General features: G+C 39.0%; 1 protein-coding gene across 11 annotated transcripts in view; it reads right to left on the reverse strand.

The window, feature by feature from the left end:
- The window catches only part of PTPRC (protein tyrosine phosphatase receptor type C), a 96,379-nt gene that overhangs the window by 18,158 nt on the left and 58,739 nt on the right, over window positions 1–19,482 (reverse strand). For 10 of the 11 annotated variants that reach the window (XM_072128957.1, XM_072128956.1, XM_072128955.1 and 7 more), the window contains 9 exons: window positions 19,457–19,480; window positions 16,823–17,074; window positions 15,674–15,787; window positions 14,074–14,211; window positions 9,871–10,002; window positions 8,160–8,297; window positions 6,656–6,855; window positions 825–882; window positions 174–282 (listed from right to left, as the gene is read on the reverse strand). In XM_072128957.1, the coding sequence (XP_071985058.1) occupies window positions 174–282; window positions 825–882; window positions 6,656–6,855; window positions 8,160–8,297; window positions 9,871–10,002; window positions 14,074–14,211; window positions 15,674–15,787; window positions 16,823–17,074; window positions 19,457–19,480 (1,165 nt within the window). The remainder of the gene's footprint in view (window positions 1–173; window positions 283–824; window positions 883–6,655; window positions 6,856–8,159; window positions 8,298–9,870; window positions 10,003–14,073; window positions 14,212–15,673; window positions 15,788–16,822; window positions 17,075–19,456; window positions 19,481–19,482) is intronic. The other variant, XM_072128948.1, reaches the window with a different exon arrangement.

Here is a 19,482-nt window from a genome sequence, read left to right on the forward strand (position 1 = left end):
CTACAAGAAAGAGGACATTATAATGGGGTGTACAAGAAGGGGTGCATTATAAAATAAGGGACTACATATATTAGAATTTTTGGCACTCCCTCCTCTATCCCACCAGTCCCTAAAAAACATTGAAAGATAACACAATATCAGCCATGATTTAAAAACTATGTTTACTACATTACCATGAAGATTTCTTTTGCAGTTTGTAGATTTTGAACATAACAAAGATCAGGGCCAGGCATGTTAGAGTTATGAAAAAAGCCAAAAATCCAATAAGAGCCTTATCATTATCTAAAAGACAAAAAAAAAGTTTATAAGCAGCTTCCTCTGTACGTACATATATTAACATATACAGTATTTTTCGGACTATAAGGCGCACCGGAGTATTAGGTGCACCATCAATAAATGCCTGCTAAAACGTGTAGGTTCCTACATAAGGCGCACCGGATTATAAGGCACACCTGATTGTAAGGATGAATAACCAGCAGGTGGCAGACCTGTGCACAGTTCAAGGCAGCTGTTGTCTGTCAGTACGGTTCATACATAAGATGCACTGTATATAAGGCACACCTTTGATTTCTGAAAAAAATCTAAGGATTTTTTGTGCGCCTTATAGTCGGAAAAATACGGTACTGTAATCCTTGAAACTACATTTTAATCCATATCCTTACTTGACTCAATACTGACTACTATTAACAGACAAGACCAGTATATGGATTTTTGCACTGGTGTGACAAAGGACAAAGTGCATCTAAAGAAAACTGGTGATTTAATGTGCCTCAGCATAAATCAAGTTTATAATATAATAGAAATGGATCATTCTGTGTACTTACACTTTGTATTTACTTCTCCTTCAAATTGCTTTCCTTTTTCTGTATGTTTATAATAAATCTGCAAAATAAATGCAAAATTAATTTAGTTATTGGTTTATATGTGGAACGATTCCCTAAGAGTAGTTTTTATAAGAACAGACAAATGACTGTCAAATGAATCATGGGCGACATTTGTCTGTTGGTCAGAATACTGATAAACATATGGGGCATATTTATAAAACTCACATAAATAGATGACATTTTATAGGTGATCATCATAAAGACCTTTAAAGGGGTATTCCAGGAATAAGCATAATTCATATACAGATGGGTACTCAAAATATAAGATAAAGTGTTAATTAGTTGTTATTTAAAATTTTGTTCCCCTTAACAGAAAATGCTGGTGACATACAATGTAATGGAGAATTAAAATGCTACTGGCCCTTTAATCAGTCCGTTGAGTTCCTCCGCGCGGTCCGTTGCAGGACAGAAGATGGCCGCTGGTCACATGTCCACATCACATGTCCTGCACCTGCCTGGGCAGGTCATGTGATCACCACTATGTTTGGCTGTAGTGGGCTGGTTGCAGTGCATCCAGTATGGCCGGTGTTTTTGTAATGTGCAGTGATAGCAGTTACACATCATTACTATGGTAACACAGCAAGAAAGTCTGTTACATCATCACTGGGAGCAGAGCATAAGAGGTAGGAGGAGTTACTGGGAACTAAAGGATCATGAAACTTGTAGTTTCCAGTGGCGGCCATCTTAGTGATAACTCCACCTACTTTAGAGTAAATCATAAAATCAAACTATTTAAGCTCAATTTTGTGACTAATGACATTGAGTATTGTTGTACATATTTATTTATATCATCATGGTTTTTTGCGTCAGACGTTCATATTCCCGGAATACCCCTTTAAGGAACTGAACACTATACCATCCACCTTCCATCAGACAACTCTTAGCTTAGACACTAACCAGGCCCAAAGACCATGTTGGAAAGACACTATTTGACTTCTATTGGTTATATATTGCAGGGCTGCTATACTATATGCATACATGGGTTTTACCCCTTATTACGAACATCATTTACAGCTCCGCCTGGTCAAGACCCCTCTGTGGTGGGTCCTGTAGTGACCCATCCAGGGTCACTAGCTGCCATGTTATCTAGTAGTGGAAACTATATGGGAGGCGGCCAGACAAATCACTAACATTGATGACATTGTGGCAGATGTGGCCCGATAGCATAATCCTTCTGTCCCCCAACTTACAGGTGCATGCTTTTGGAAAGTCCTTTTACATGATCAACAATCAACATATATGCTACATTAAGGACCTGAAGCAGAAATATGAAAATATTTCAAATATAAAATATGTGAGACACGCACATCAAAATATCCTAAAACCCATTGATTTTAAGACCTAAGACCCAAGATCACACCTAACAACCTTAAGGATTTCTAAGGCTCTCCTTATTAGGTATTTATGGGTACCGTTGCAAGACATGTAGTTCCTAACCTGTAAATGTATAGCCTGCAGATGGTATGCCTAAAAAACATACCCAAAATGACCATCAAGTGAACTTGATCATACATTATGAGGCTGTCATGTTTATACACATAAGGTGCTCAAATAAAATCCTTCGAAAGAGAAAAATCCAACTTACTTGATTGGTGCCAAGGACACGTTAAAGAGGACCTGTCACCCGAAAATGACCCCCACAAAATGTGCCCCCCATAATCCTCACCCCAGTCCCTTTCTCCCCAGCCAGTTTTTTAAAAAATTTATTCGTGGTAAATTGATTTAAAGCGATCCGACCTCTTGCTAAATAAGAGGTTGGATTCTCCTATCTTGTGTCCAGGCAGTCGGCCTTATTCATAAGGGGGGCGGCCGACACACCCCCTCCACGCCCCCTGTCTGCGGAGACCTGTAGGAGAAGCCGGCGGCATCGCATGTATTGCGTAATCACTGCCGGCTCTCCGCGATTCGGTGCTGTATGTAAGCCTGGCGTGCCCGCAGCTGCAGTTAGTGCAGCGCGGCCGGCCAGCAATGTGAAGGAGAAAGTCTTCGGCCACAGCCACTGTCAGTGCGGAGTGGCCCCATCTCGGAGAGTCGGCAGCGATTACACAATGCATACAATGCTGCCGGCTTCTCCTACAGGTCCCCGCCGTCAGGGGAGTGCTGGGGGGGTGTCACCGGCCCCCTTATGAATAAAGCCGACTGCCCGGACACAAGATAGGAGAATCCGACCTCTTATTTAGTAAGAGGTCAGATCGCTTTAAATCAATTTACCACAAATAAATAAAAAAAAAAATACTGACTGGAGAGAAAGGGGCTGGGGTGAGGATTATGGGGGGGCACATTTTGTGGGGGTCATTTTCGGGGTGACAGCTCCTCTTTTAGTATTTAAAAAGTCTTATTTTTTAATTTACATATACATCTACAAACACAGGTATTAAATGGGCACCACTTCCTACGTGGCGCGAAAAGACACGGCACTTCTGGGGTAAACAAACATTTGATTTATAGTAAGTCAGTCTTCATTTATAAAATACAATTTATTTAAACATGAGACCATATCTAAATTACTTATTATATTTGAACGGTACACCCATGGTGCATTGTATCTATGTAAGCTCCCTTGGGCTTGCAATTGTACTGTTTTAAATGCATTGATAATAGGGGGATAAATAATAATAATCTTTATTTATATAGCGCCATCATATTCCGTAGCATTTTATGATTTGTAAGATAACTGTGCTTCCCCTGTTGTGTACTGTACAAAGATGATAAGATGCTTCCCATGTAGTGTACAGCCAACCTCCATGTAGTATACAGCCAGCCCCCATGTAGTATGCAGCCAGCCCCCTGCCAAGCGGATAAAAACAATAAACGTTATACTCACCCCCGATGCACGGCGCAGCTCCCGATCCTCAGTCGTCCTGGTGGCTCCTCTTCTCTCTTCTTTCTTCTCTAGCCAGCAGAGTTGCGTCCATGTGATTTGCCGGCGGACGAACATTATGATGCGACACTGCCGCATCATAGTGTGCGTCCACCTTCAGATCGCATGGACGCGACTCTGCCGGCTAGAGAAGAAAGAAGATTAAAGAAGAGACGCTGGGACCCGTGCCGAGGATCGCGAGCCGGGCCAAGGATCCAGGCACCGGAATGTGAGTTTTAGTTTTTTTTATTTTTTATAAGCCGAGGTGAGGTTTTTCAGCACATTTTTTATGTTGAAAAACTCAGCTTATATACGAGTATACAGGGTATGTCTCCATCGCATGCCCTGACCTTTTCCACTGTTGCATTCTGTCCATATGAATTAATGAGGCCTCATGCACATGAGTATGTACACTCTTTGATTTATTCTTGTGGAACTGTCGAAGTGTTATTAGTGTATTGTGTATGTTATATCCAGTAAACACAATCACAAAATTTATATTATTCTCATTTTTATTTTGTAATTTGATTGAAAATATTTTTTGTCCATTAGTACATATGTGTCTAGTCTTAGTGGCTGAGATGTGAATAGCCCTGTCTCCACCACGCTGAGGTGGTCGGAGCTACAGCCAAACACCCATTAAAAAAACTAGCGTAAGCAGCTCCTAGCGCTACCCCATTTTTACCAGTGATAAACTGTTAGCTTTATTGGAACCCTCAGAAACTGCAGCGCTGTATAATAGGAACGCCGGACGAAGCTGAAATCGGTCCTTTTTAATCTCCATGGGAGTGATTAGGAGTAACAGAAACAGTGGGGAACAATGAGCCATGGTGTTTCTGTAACTCCCAATCATTGTAACTCAAATATAACCCTAAGGGAACAGTGTAGGAAAGCAGTGTTTGGCTGCTTCTGTATTTCTGACAACCACTCTAGTTGGGCAAATATACCAATGCTAATAAAACCCTTTACAGGTTGCAATTTTCTGGCCAAATTGGGGAAAGATAGCATACTCTATTACTTTATAATAGCAAGCAATGCTCATCTCATGACATGCAAATCTGGACCAGCCTAGTCAAAAAAAACTCCTACTGACTACTGTCCTTAATTTTCAGGGACAGTAAATGGTTTCTAGAGCTAGCTCCTTTAAAGTTGGGAATCACCTATTCTAAAAAGCAGGTGGGACTGGAAAAAAATCTGCTTCACAAAGGGCATGGCTGGCTGGACAAACCAAGTTGACAAATATGGGTAGAACACAACGGATGTTGGGCAGTGGGAGTGGGAAACGCATTTAGGACTGTTGTCTCCGGTACTGAAAGTGCAGTTCTAGTGTAATTCTGTGCTTCTACTCAAAAAGTACAGCACGATTTTCTGAATCTGTACATAAACTAAATGCTTGTAACAGCAGTAAAAATGAAGCAGCTAAATATATGGCCTTGCGGACAGATACTGTCTTACACAGCGGTGGTTGTGTTAGAATACCATGACCTATAGACAGGGGTAAGGATTCAGAGGCATGCCAGGGTAGGAAATCACGGTACATATTTGAGGTTTTAATAAAAGAGAATATATCATATTAACAATTTATGAAATGGCAACAGAAAACGACATCACCCTCGAAGTACTATGACCAAAAATTTTTTCTCTGGCCCAATAAACATAAGTGATATACCTGACTCTAAATGTAAGTTGGAATGCAGGCAGATCCCGGGTTACGTACAAGATAGGCTCAGTAGGATTGTTCTTCAGTTGAATTTGTATGTAAAGTCAGAACTGTATACTTAAAGAGAACCCGTCAGGCAAAATAACCCCCCTAAACTAAATATATTTTCATAAACTGCCATTAAAGAGCATTGTCCCTATCCCTTCATTGTCCCCCTACATGCCTGTAAACCTAAGCAATGAAGTCCTAAAGCTGTATGCAAATGACCTGTGAAATGTCCAATGAGTCATTAGCATATTCAAGCTGTCCAGCTTATTCATGAGTGGGAGGCACGGCCACACCCCCAGTGCTTGACTGACAGCCTGTATAATGATGTGAGGCTGTATAATGATGTGCTTCCTGGTGCTGGCGCCCCCTGTAGCCTGAGTGTGTATAGGAGAGATACAACAGTTCCAGGCAGCCATGTTATAGCAGAACATGTCAGGTACTTGTGTAGCTGATGTCTGTGTCTATCACATGTGTATTAGGAGGATGCAGTATGTCAGCAGATACAGCACACACACTAGCCATGCTTTACTATACATTACACACAGACATGAGCAGGGGGAGGAGAGGGGAGGGGTAACAGGGGTGACATCACTGCCTCTGACCATGTGACCAACCTCATTTACATAATAAAGAAAAGATGATTTTATAATGATTAATGTATGAAATAACTAGATAAAGGCTGGAATGGGATCCTTGTGAGCTGCTCCAACAGCTAGTAATGACAGGACAAGTGACGCAGACCTGATGACAGGTGTCCTTTAATAATTGTAACCCAAGTCTAATTTTTTTTGCTCTCTGTGACAATTGGATTTTAAAAATGTTGGGTTGTCATAAGAACTAACAATAAAGCTTCGTTATAGACACCGTTGATGACTGTTACAGGGGATCACTGTAGATCAAAAAATATTTCCAAGCTCTTATAGCACTTTTTTGGGACCTGGGGGGGGGGGGTATGTTGCATGTGATTCAGTTGTAAAGGCATAAAGTTTAAAAAAAAAATTTTGATAGAAAAGTGGTAGAAAACTTTACGAGTGTCTATACCAGTCAGTTTCATATATAAGTGAGAATCACTGGCAGTGGAGAAGACATTCATGTACAGCACTCTGGGGTTGATAAATGTTCTTTGAGGTGTACCAGCATGTTATATAAGTAAAGCCCCAACCACCCCCCACCACGGCCCCATGATAAAATTGTTAGTCTTACCTTAAACTTATAGGTTGTCAGGTAGCTCAGATCTTTTATAACAAATAGACAACTTCTTTCAATTCTTGGAGCAAGATTATCAAATTCAAGTACATATTCTCCAACAGGACCATTAAGAGAATTAGGTTCTTTACATTTTATGGTGACACCATTATTCTGTGGTCCAACATATGATTTCACATTTGTTACTTCACTTGGTTCTGAAATGAAAATATAAGATGAAAGATTTACAGAAACACTAAATTAATATAACACACAATTTTTTTCCTGCCAATTTTATCAACTGTGATCTTGCAAAAGACATTTAAGATTTTTTCTTCAAAGTAACAGCCTATTCTGGTCAGGTCTTTAGCATTCACTGCCTCAATTAACAAAAGTATATGTAGAATAATCTCATTGTGGGACATATGATCCGAATGGCAGTTATATTCATAGGTTTACTGCATAGATTATGCTACCTGCTCCCAAATCACACACAAATAAAAACAGCATTGGGACATGTAATAGATAATTCTGCAAATCAGTTTCTAAACGCAAATGGTTTGTAACCACCTCTATACTATAATTGACATTCCCTGTGGAAAGTTCTTGATCTCTATAGCGCTATTGCTCTACAGTGATTTCTTGTGTTGTATACCAAATTGTACCCCGAGGGGAAGGGAGGACAAGACCATGCACATGAGAGAATTGCGATAAAAAATAATAAATCTTTATTGATACATTAAAAGCTACATAATGTTAACAATAGTGGCACTGTGGGTGAGGTACCCAAAAGATACAGTACAATCAATGATGATGAAGCACAGGGGAAAGACAATCAAACCCGGACATTTCATGGAGAATATTCATGAAAAAGTCAAGAAAAAATTGAATAAGAAGTATCATGGCCATCGGTGGCCTCCTTATTACTGTTACATCACAGTTTTTCTGTGCAGTATATGCTCAATATTTAAATGTTATCTAATAGGTCCCCATGATACTTCTTATTCAATTTCTTGAATCGTGTGATCTTAGCTGTCCAAAACCAATCTACCTTATGGTAGGTATGAATACAAGGTTAAGGTCCTGGTAGATTGGTCATGGACAATTAGGATCACATGATTCTCCATCCATGGACAGGAATAACTGCTGATTAATGGAATTAATAAAAGGCATTTCTGAACCAACGAGCTTTACTTTACAAGCAGCCGTGCAGAACATTTATTAGATTATTTTGGTAAATTACCTAATATCCTAACCTCCCCACATTACAAAGAAACATAAAGTAAACTGGACAACTTAAACTGATACAATGATAATGGTGGCACCAAAAGTCACCAATAAGGATGACCTATTCAGTCAGATCAATTATCAACACTTTTAGCCCAGAAAACCCCTTTGATGTGGGAGTCAATGTGACAGATGCCACTGACTGGTCAAAGTTTTGACAAATTCTATAAAATAAAATGAATTGACACTGCAATAAAACATTTTCTTTTGTAAAAATAAAAGTTGAGAGACTTACCATCTTCTTTTGTCTTACAACGTATTTCCTTACTTTTACCTAATAATTTTTGGGATCTGTTATTGAATGCCGTAACATTAAATGTATACTCTGTAAAAGGTTTCAGGCCACTAAATGTGTACTCTGTATTGTTTACATCTACAATATAAAGAAAAGTAAAACAAATTGTTACACAATTCAAACACTAGAGAACAATTCTAGAATATTTGTAATGTCAAAACCTAATAAAGATACTAAACAATATCATGGGGCACATGTATCATAGTTTTTCGGCTGCCACTTTTCAAGTTTCCTGAAGTTGGCCTACTGAATCATTGCAATTTATCTTTAGTTTTTCCCCTTTGTGATACATGTGAAATTTGCAATTTATTTAAAAACAGTACAAATCTACAGAAAACACCACTAAACATTCTCTACATTTACATCTACAATAGATGATGTCACAGTTTATCTACTTCACACCTCTGTACAGAGCATTCCTACAAAACTCCAGATCATTGCTATCTATAGCTATGAGGTTACTGCAAAGCATAATACTAAATACCATTTACATAAAAACATAATTTCTTATAATGCTCATATAGATACATGATAGAGGTTCTTTACTGCTCAAAAACTGGTTGTCTCTCTGTATTGAGAAAAGTAGAATAAAAGTACAGACTTTTTATGCTTAAATAAGGTTGATGGTAGTCTTTTAGGGGTAGAATAGGAAATAGGAAATAATAATTCCTATGACAACATTGAATTATCATGGACTTGGAAAACTGGGAAAGTGTGTTTTTTATGTAAGGAAAAGAGAAAAGTAAGCTTAATCTTGTTCGATTCTAATTTTGAAAATAGGAGTTTGTATTTGTAATCTATGATATATTGTTGCATATTTCAAGTCAAAATAATATAAGAAAAAATATTACAAAAAAACGAATTCATAAATACATGGGTGTAAAATAGAAGAAATAATCTACATTATTAAAACAAAAACAGCTTTGGAAAAATGTGGAAAGTATTTGGTCAGTTAATAAGTAAAAAAAAAAACACAATTGATGACACAATTCATTTAATAAAACCTATTTTGGCAAATCTTTAAGAAGATTATCAAACAGCTACTCAGAATGAGGGCTCCATATCTCACCATCCACTACACCTTTGAACATGAGACTAACATCATTTTGTAGACAATCGTCTTGGCAATCTAATACATAAATTTGAGTTGCAACTATTTAGCATATGTTTATTTATGAAGATTCTTGTAATGTAACTGCATGTTACTGTTTAGCTCTGGGTGGTGATGTGGAACCTCAACCCAATTGACCAATTTTGTGGGTAGAGTTTAACAAAACATTTTTTTGCCAGTTGATCAGTATACATAAAGATTGGGAATGCACAGAAGAGACCTGAGATCAGATTTAGGTCAAATATATTCATGAGATATCCAAGATGGTTGTCTACAAAATGATTTAATTTAATGTTTAAAGTTGAAGGGGATGGGGAGATTTGGGGCCTGAAAATCAAAAGTTCTAAATGTTGTTATTACCCTTTTTCTCATCAATGTATATTAGCCTAATCAGATGGTTCTATGTCAATTGTAAAGCTTTGGACCAGTTAATTATTTCTATTAGACTCTCTGATTGAGTACAGTGTAACTGAAACTAAACACAAAAATGTGTCTTAGATCAGAGTAAAGAGTGTTAAAAGGAATAAAAAAGTATCTTACCTTTCCATTCCCCCTTCAAACGTTGAACTTTATATCCATCCAATGGGCCGTTGGGTTTGTTTGGCTCCTTCCATCTGAGTGTAACATTTTTCTTAGTTGTGTTACACTTCAAATCTTGTACTTCTTCTGGATCTGAAGTAGAGTAAAACAATTTGAGTTTTCATCTATTTTAAAAGATTTTTTATATTTATAAATATAATATACACAAGTATGAGCCGACCAGACTATAAGCCGAGGCACCTAATTTTACCACAAAAACTGGGAAAACTTATTGACTCAAGTATAAACCTAGGGTGGGAAATACCGCATCTACTGGTTAATTATAAAAAATAAAAATGGATGCCAATATAACCTAGTACCTTGGATTTATATAATGGGGCCCCTTTCATTTAAATATTAGGATGTATATACACTCACCGGCCACTTTATTAGGTACACCATGCTAGTAACGGGTTGGACCCCCTTTTGCCTTCAGTACTGCCTCAATTCTTTGTGGCATAGATTCAACAAGGTGCTGGAAGCATTCCTCAGAGATTTTGGTCCATATTGACATGATGGCATCACACAGTTGCCGCAGATTTGTCGGCTGCACATCCATGATGCGAATCTCCTGTTCCACCACATCCCAATGATGCTCTATTGGATTGAGATCTGGTGACTGTGGAGGCCATTTGAGTACAGTGAACTCATTGTCATGTTCAAGAAACCAGTCTGAGATGATTCCAGCTTTATGACATGGTGCATTATCCTGCTGAAAGTAGCCATCAGATGTTGGGTACATTGTGGTCATAAAGGGATGGACATGGTCAGCAACAATACTCAGGTAGGCTGTGGCATTGCAACGATGCTCAATTGGTACCAAGGGGCCCAAAGAGTGCCAAGAAAATATTCCCCACACCATGACACCCCCACCACCAGCCTGAACCGTTGATACAAGGCAGGATGGATCCATGCTTTCATGTTGTTGACGCCAAATTCTGACCCTACCATCCGAATGTCGCAGTAGAAATCGAGACTCATCAGACCAGGCAACGTTTTTCCAATCTTCTACTGTCCAATTTCGATGAGCTTGTGCAAATTGTAGCCTCAGTTTCCTGTTCTTAGTTGAAAGGTGTGGCACCCGGTGTGGTCTTCTGCTGCTGTAGCCCATCTGCCTCAAAGTTCGACATACTGTGCGTTCAGAGATGCTCTTCTGCCTACCTTGGTTGTAACGGGTGGCGATTTGAGTCACTGTTGCCTTTCTATCAGCTCGAACCAGTCTGCCCATTCTCCTCTGACCTCTGGCATCAACAAGGTATTTCCGCCCACAGAACTGCCACTCACTGGATGTTTTTTCTTTTTCGGACCATTCTCTGTAAACCCTAGAGATGGATATGCCTGAAAATCCCAGTAGATCAGCAGTTTCTGAAATACTCAGACCAGCCCTTCTGGCACCAACAACCATGCCATGTTCAAAGGCACTCAAATCACCTTTCTTCCCCATACTGATGCTCGGTTTGAGCTGCGGGAGATTGTCTTGACCATGTCTACATGCCTAAATGCACTGAGTTGCCGCCAAGTGATTGGCTGATTAGAAATTAAGTGTTAACGAGCAGTTGGACAGGTGTACCTAATAAAGTGGCCGGTGAGTGTGTATATATATATATATATATATATATATATATATATATATATATATATATTATCTATTGTTCCCACTTATATTTTAATATTATTATACCTCTGGAGTGGTGGCCATTAAAAAAAATATAAATAATCAGCTTACCGCTTCCAGTCTCCTCCGCCTCTCTTCTCTGTACAGCCGGTGAAAGGCGGGAATGACGGGAACAGGATGCATGGAAGCGCAGTGTCATCATCATGCAGCCGTGCCATTCTGGGTCAGATGGCGAAGTGCTCCAGGAAAGCCTCTCGAACAGGTCGTACTTACATTGCCAACATTATTTATTTTCTGGTATATAGTAGTCTAAAGGAAATCTGCATGCAAAATCTAGCATGATTAACCAGAGGCATTTACTCATGGATCCAGTCACCGTGACTGAGGTAATCTTCTTATGTTTGTTAGCCATGGCCTCTTTCCTTCTAAAATAAACATTTTAAATTACGCTAATGAACCTGAGGGGCTACTGGGGTGGTTCCCAGAGTGCCTCCATGCTGAAGATTCACAGGCTGTTACAATAAGAACTTTCCCCCATCCCACTGTCTGTTGAAACTACCTGTTCTGCAGTGAGATTACATCAGGCAGAAGGAGAAAGACAGTCTAACAATCTGCAAATCTACAACATGGAGGGGGGTCTGACAACCACCCCAGTAGGTGCTCAGGTTCATTAACATCATTTTAAAAGTTGATATCAGAAGGGAGAAGGCCATGTATAGCAAATATACGAATATTATCTCAGTCACAGGGCCTGTATCTATGCATAAGTGTCCCTGGTTTATCATGCTTGATTTAAATGGTAGATTTCCTTTAAAGTTTATATGTGATAGTTGTATTTTGTTGTGTTGAATGCTTGCATCTCTTTTGTGGCACAGAAAATAATCATTTGTTGGCAATATATGACCATGTTTAAACAGGTAAACTGAATAGCGGGCTAACAAGTGTTTAGTGGTCCCCATATTGTATGCATCTGCAAATGTGTACTATTAAATAGGGCACACAAGCCTTGGTTTTGGCTTTGTTTTGTCTTTTCTTTGGGCAACTTATTGTGCACCTAAAGCAAGACTACACCTCCCTTCAAAGGTCGCCATGACAAAAAAAGTCGTATATACATAGGAAATAGTTTAGAGCATTCAACTTTTTAGGGATTGTTTTGCGACTTTTGTTCACAAAATCGCAAATTCGCTAAAGACCTTAAGTCAGATGTATTAAAAAGGCAAAACTCCTAAAACACATCTGAAGAGCAGAAAAAGAAAAAAAACGGTAGGAGCAATAGCCAAACACAATATACATGTACCCCATTTTGGTGAGCGATACAGGGGCATAACAACAGTGGTAGCAGCACAGCAGCTGCTATTGGGCCCATATGTGTATACAGTGTATGGTGTCTATATATACTGTATGTGATTATATATGCTCTATATGTGTGTGCATTCATGTATAAATGTGTGATTGTAACTTGCATGAGTGAGTATACATATATGTATATTTTTAATTGGAAATGGGGTCCCCGTGCAGTCACTTGCTAGTTATACCACTAGAGTCCTCCTCCCTACATCGCCAATGTAATTGTTCACTTGGAATAGGCCTAAAGAGAGAAGACTACCTTAACCCCACCAAGCATCAGAACAATGGAACCACTGTATTTGTTAAAACTTCTTTTCTTTTAAAACGTCTTTTCACAGTGACTCATGATACACACAACTTGACTGTACTGCAACTCATTCTCAACTGCACTACCATAATTCTTGTATTTGACAGGCTCCGGAGCTCAGAAATCATATAACAACTTCCGCTTTGTAATGTTGACCCTTCTTCTTCCAAGATTTTACACACAAGGGCCACTGTCTTCCAGATATACAATATAAAAGTAGCTCCAAGCTATGATCTGCTAAATACCTCCACTAAGAACACCGTATGGTTTTATATAACATTGTTGTGGACTATTCATGCAAATTTCCCAAAGAGGCTACTGGGGCGTGGAGTAGTCAGAGCCGAAGCTACACGGCGTGGCTACTCCACGCCCCATAAGCCTCTTTGATCCTCCTATCTGATTCCTCAGCGAAGCCGGAGCTACTGCGCATGCACAGAACTCTGGCTTTGCAGATAAGTGTGTGCAGCTACACGTAAATGCGCGCTGAAGATTTCTGGGTAGGAGGATCAAAGAGGCTACTGGGGCATGGAGTAGCCGCGCAGTGTAGCCTCAGCTCCATCTACTCCACGCCCCAGTAGCCTCTGTGGGAAATTTGCATAGATCGATAATTAAGGAATACAAAAAAAAACAGGGCTATCCTTACATACATTAGATGCACCTGCCACCGGATTAAGATCTGTGGTGGTAGGTTTCCTTTACAGTGCCAAAGTCACTTTAATAAATCTGATGGGCAGCGTAGTTTCAAAGACAGTCATGAAACGTTCTGTGATAAATAACCCCCTATGGCTCTGTGAAAACAGATGCACTATGGGATGAATGTCTCACATATTTATTATTGCAGTAACAGATATCTATAAACTTCATCAAATTAAATAGTTAAGAAAGAGCAGCTTACGTCCAATCAGGGTCGTAACGTTTATGTTTTCCCTTTTCACTGTTTTGCCACCATATAATAAATCTGAATTACAGTTGTATTTTGTGTAAGGGTCCAAACCATCCACAATGTCTCCGCCTTCAGTGATGTTGCCTGTAACTAAAAATAATTTAAAAATCATTTTAAAAAGCTATTACTTACATACATCTCATTTTTACATATACCCATATGTACATCACATTTTTTGGCTATTTTTCATGCACAGTATTAGTGACTAGGTCAGGGTACTTTCAATCTATTTGTCATCTGTGTTCCAACCTGTCACATAAATTTGTTATCTTTTTAACTCTTCTTTTTGCTTTTTTTGGGGCACAATGGTGGGCAAATTTTGGGCAAATTTGTTTCCTGCATTTGTGAATTTCTTTTTTACAATATTTGCCGTTTTTTAACCAACACATTATGTAGGCATAACAATTTTTCATAGACTTCTCTATAGAATAAAAAAGAAATGTCACAAAAAATTTTACACCCCACCCAACAACAAAAAAGAGAAAATTGGAGAAAGAAAAAGAGATTGCTGAAATGGATCCTAACTGTACAGTCGCTACAAATATTACAAGTATACAATTTTTCTGGTGATGCAGAAAGTTCCCAATGTATCCAATTGTCAAATTCAGTTTATAGATTCCTATTTACACAGTGCTTTTAAAGAGGTTGTCCAGCCAAAAAACAGCTCAAAATGCTCTAAAATAGCAAATGAATGCTCACATTACTAATCTTCTGCTGGCCTTTACTTTCTGTTCCCTCTTGGTATTGACATGAGACTAAAGCAATTAATAATGGCTGTAATGCCTCATCTTTGCGGCAATGTTTGGCATCAGTGGTAACATGTTTGTTACCTCAATGGAGCAGGAAGGTGCAAAACAGCAGAGGCAAAGTAGCATGGGAGGTGGTGATGTATTCGTAAAGTGAGTATTACTATTACTACTTTAATAATAATAATACTTTTTATCATTTACATTATATTTTTTAAATACAGGATAGAAAAATATTTATGTATGACTTCATTTAGACCTGGTAGCCTGACAATTTGGATGGGAGTGGAATTATATTGACTACAAGGAGAACTGAGCTGTCATTTTCTGTGCATTGGCGGTTCAGAAAGGCTGATGGGTACCTATGACATCACATTCTTTTACCAAAGTTAATAGATTCGAAATAGGAGATGTAAGAAGGTAATAATCTATTTCTGGCTGAAAATATCCACAATGTGGCTAAATAATGTTACAAAATCAGCTATATACCTGATTATATAAAAAATAAAGGGTGTTAATGGTGGTAAATGTAGAAAGGAATTTAGAGAAAATGTGATTTCATATTATGCTTCAAGATAAACTTTCCTGGTATATTTTATTGACGTCAGAATTCATAATTGTAATGGTCTTTTTCCATATTTAAATTTTTTTAAAATCTGTTTTATAAGCCAAAACTATGAGTGGATCAAAAAGAGAGAGAACAGATACCACTTTTCCCTTTGTAATCACTCCTGTTTTTGGCTTTTGGCTTAAAAATTGCACCTTATAACCAGAAGAATTATTAAATTATCAAAGTTACAACTTACCGTCCGAACAATTAGATTTCACAACCACATGACACACGGCTTCTTTTTGGTTGTGCCATTTGAAATGAATTTGGTTTGTGGCTTCAATGACTTTTAATGAATAATTTTCACGTCCTGCAAATAAAAATGACATTAACATCTTTTTTTTGTCTATAGCACATCATTATCAGATGGATCATGGTCCTAATTTTAATGGCATCACGTCCAATCCTCACATGGCTATGCTGTTGGTCAGCCCAGTTCAAATGAATCAACAACGGATTTAATACCAATGTATGGCCAATACATTTCCCACCATTGGCTTATACTCGAATCATCACAGATTACATACTAATGTTTCTAGTTATCATTTAAGTTTAAAAATAAGAAGGCAACAGAACATTACGCGGTGGTAAACTTTTGATCTAGGCCTCTGTCATCATCGGATTGCTCTGCAGCTTCTGAATTGACTTAGACAAGTGCGGCCATCTTGGGAAATGCTGTGGTCAGGGAGGGCTATTACAGCCTTGATACTTGTTGCTTTTGTGTCGTTTGTTGGGTCTTGTCCTACTTTGATGGTTCCCCAAATCACTGCCACCATATTTGACCATGTCTAAGCTGCAATCTCTTGCGGCGTCAATCTCTGTCCTAAAATATTCCATATTTTTATTTAGTTAATGCTTGTTAATATTGCAATTCACCTATATGTTGATGCTAAAATTTCCAAAGTGCTACTGAACAATACCAATCATGAATCAACATACCATTAACACAGCAGACAGAAGAGACTGGAGGAGGACCAGCAAAGCATCAGAGCAGGAGCAGCTTTGTTATAATTGTTTTGTGTGTGTTCACCATTTGTGTCTATTTATAGTGTGTATAGTGTGACTTTTCAGCTGGAAAACCAATATTGTGGCACCGACACTTCATAAATTAAAACGCAAAAGGCACAGAAAGGAGAAAAAACACAGCAGGTTTTCCTTTTCACATGCCATACTAAATGACCCTCATTGTCACCAGCTTTTACTTGACTAAACTACCAGCACCCATAAAATTCAATCAATTCTAGAACATAATAAAGTGATATAACTTGTGATTGAAAAGAGAAAGATTGCACTTAATTATTATTATACATTGTTACTAATAATTTAAGTTTCTCTTCTTACTTACTTGGTGGAACATCCAAATTTGTGGAAAAGTTGAACCTTTCAGTACACTCCTCAAACCAGCACCTAATGGTTATTGAAGTGCACATGGAAACACTGAAATTGAAGTTTAGAAGTTCAAACGTATATTCCCCTGAGCTGGAAATGTTTAAACACTTTAAGGTATTATGTGTGAGGTTTTTCGGAATATGTATCTTCAATCTCTCAAACAGTTCCTTGTACACAGGAGGGTCCACCTTTATGTCTTTTATTTCCCCTGTGAAATAATAAAATAGGCATTTTAAATTAAATATGCTAAATATTCAAATTGACTGTCCACCAACACTATGCTGTTAACCTAAATAGAGTTAAACAATCTATTCTAAGTAATATGTCTTAAAGGAATTTTAGGTGCATGGATGATTTCCTGCAAGCTACACCCCTTTCTCGCGAGGCCACGCAAATTTTCCCGAAGGCCACGCCATTTAATCGGACAAGTCGGAAAAGGGCACAGAAAAGGTTTAAAAGCCTTGATAACTGTGTTGCAAGGCATTTTAGACAGTGTTTTTGGCGCAAAACCACCAGAATTGTGGCGCAAGTGGGTTTATAAATCCCCCCCAATATGTAAATTCCCCCAGTCCAGAAATGTCTTTTACCTAATCAGCTGCCATTCCTGTCCATAAAATAGCCACAGATGGAGGGCCATGTGATCTTACCAAGACCTTATCACAGTGTTCATAAATACAAGCTTTACATCATGAAAGGGCGATTGTTAATGGATATTTAGGAGGGAATTTATTAATGTGTCACATAACGACCTTCAAGTTCTGTTACGGTATAAGACTCTCGAGCTCTACTTTTAGATCTGCTTTTAGCGGTTCTAAACTATGCACCAACACTTTTCCAGAGACCACATTCTCCATTCCTAGAGGCCACATCCCCTTGATGAGTCAGAAAAGGTCCAAAAAATGGTCTAAAAGCCTTGATAAATGTTCTGCACTGCATTTTAGACAGTATTAGATGTTTTTGGGGCCATAATTCTAGTGCTAGTGCATTAATAAATTCCCCCTTAGAAATCACTTGTCTCTCCGGCTGTAGCATTTTATAGGCAGGAATGGCAAAGGAATGGCAACTGATGAGGTAAAAGACATTTTTAGGACTAGGAGGTCTATAGGGGTTGTGACATGACTGTCTGACTTTATGGGTTTATACCGGATTGACCATGTCTAGGGTGCATTTATCCATTGTGACACAGGGGAAGAGAATTAACAATGGGGGACATTTACATAAAGTCGGTGTCTGCATTGGCTTTATTACCGAACTGCTTTCGGAAAGAAGATACACATTTAATATTGTGGAGCTGTGCAGATACATTTTCTGTCCCTGGGACCAAAATCTGTCCCGAGCACCAGAAATGTGTCCAACAGTCGGAGAACAGGCAACAGTGTTTTGTGTCCCTGCTAGACCAAATTTCTTTTGGTCTACTTTCCGCCAGTTTACAGCACCCAAAAATGGCTGCGACACATATTAATTGTGCTTGAGTTTCCACTCCACCAAAGCCACGCTCCTTTCGGAGAAGAGTCGGAGCAGGTGGAAAAAATCATTTTTTTTCTGGTGCCGCCAGCTAATAAATAGCTCGGAGAGCAGAACATGTGGTGAGAGCGCCACAAAACTGGCAGAAACGGCATAGTAAATGTCCCCCAACGTGTCTCAGGTTCTGCCAGTTTCTAGCTGGAAAACACTGGTCTTCTGCTGTGTCAGATTTATCACTGTGATGATGAATACTGGTGCAGTATAAAACTGTGTGCTATTTAGAATTTTGGACGCATGGACGATTTCCCACATTTCACGCCCCTTACTCGTGAGACCACGCCCATATATCAAAGACCACGCCCCTTAATCGGGCAAGTCGTGAAAGTGGCAAAAAAAATGGTCTTAAAGCCTTGATAACTGTGGTGCAAGGCATTTTAGACAGTGTTTTTGGTGCGAAGCCACCAGAATTGTGGCGCAAGAGTGTTTATAAATCCCCCCCAGGCTCTGTGTTTTTGGCATGCAAATTGTGCTATAACCCTACACCGGGATGTTAGATTGTGGCGCAAGGGATAATGAATTACCATACAACCAAAAACGTTTCGAACTGTCTCCACATTTGCAAAGATAAAGTAGAACTCCGTAGACCAGCTTTTTGCAGCTTAAAGTGTGCTTGAAAAATTTGCACCAAAAAGGGTGTCATAAACAAGAAGACTAAGAATATTGGTGGTATTTCAAATGTGTCCCGAAATTGTGTGCCTCCCCCCCCCCCCCCCCAATGAAAAGTTGTAAGTGTCGGTAAAGGATAAATAAGGCGCAGCAAGGCAAAAAAAACTGTCGGAAAGTGAATAATAAATGTCTGCCAAAGTGTCTGATCCTAGACCTCTGGCCATAAAGAACCACAGCGATTACATGCACTGAGGTCTCCATGTGTTACATGTGAATAGCGCTGTGGTGACTGATGAAACTATAAAATCCAGTCCCATAGTATAACACAGAGCAGTGGTCAAGCATGTGCAAAGCTGGCTCTTCCAATGGGGCATCTGAGGAGCCCAGTTTTTGCGATTGTGGGCAGTCCCATTGGCAATCAGACACAAATGATAACTGATCACGGCACAGTGTTACTTACTGCAATTGAAAGGAATTGGTTTATCT

Source organism: Engystomops pustulosus, chromosome 10 (assembly GCF_040894005.1).
Source record: "Engystomops pustulosus chromosome 10, aEngPut4.maternal, whole genome shotgun sequence".
Taxonomy (NCBI): Eukaryota; Metazoa; Chordata; class Amphibia; order Anura; family Leptodactylidae; genus Engystomops; species Engystomops pustulosus.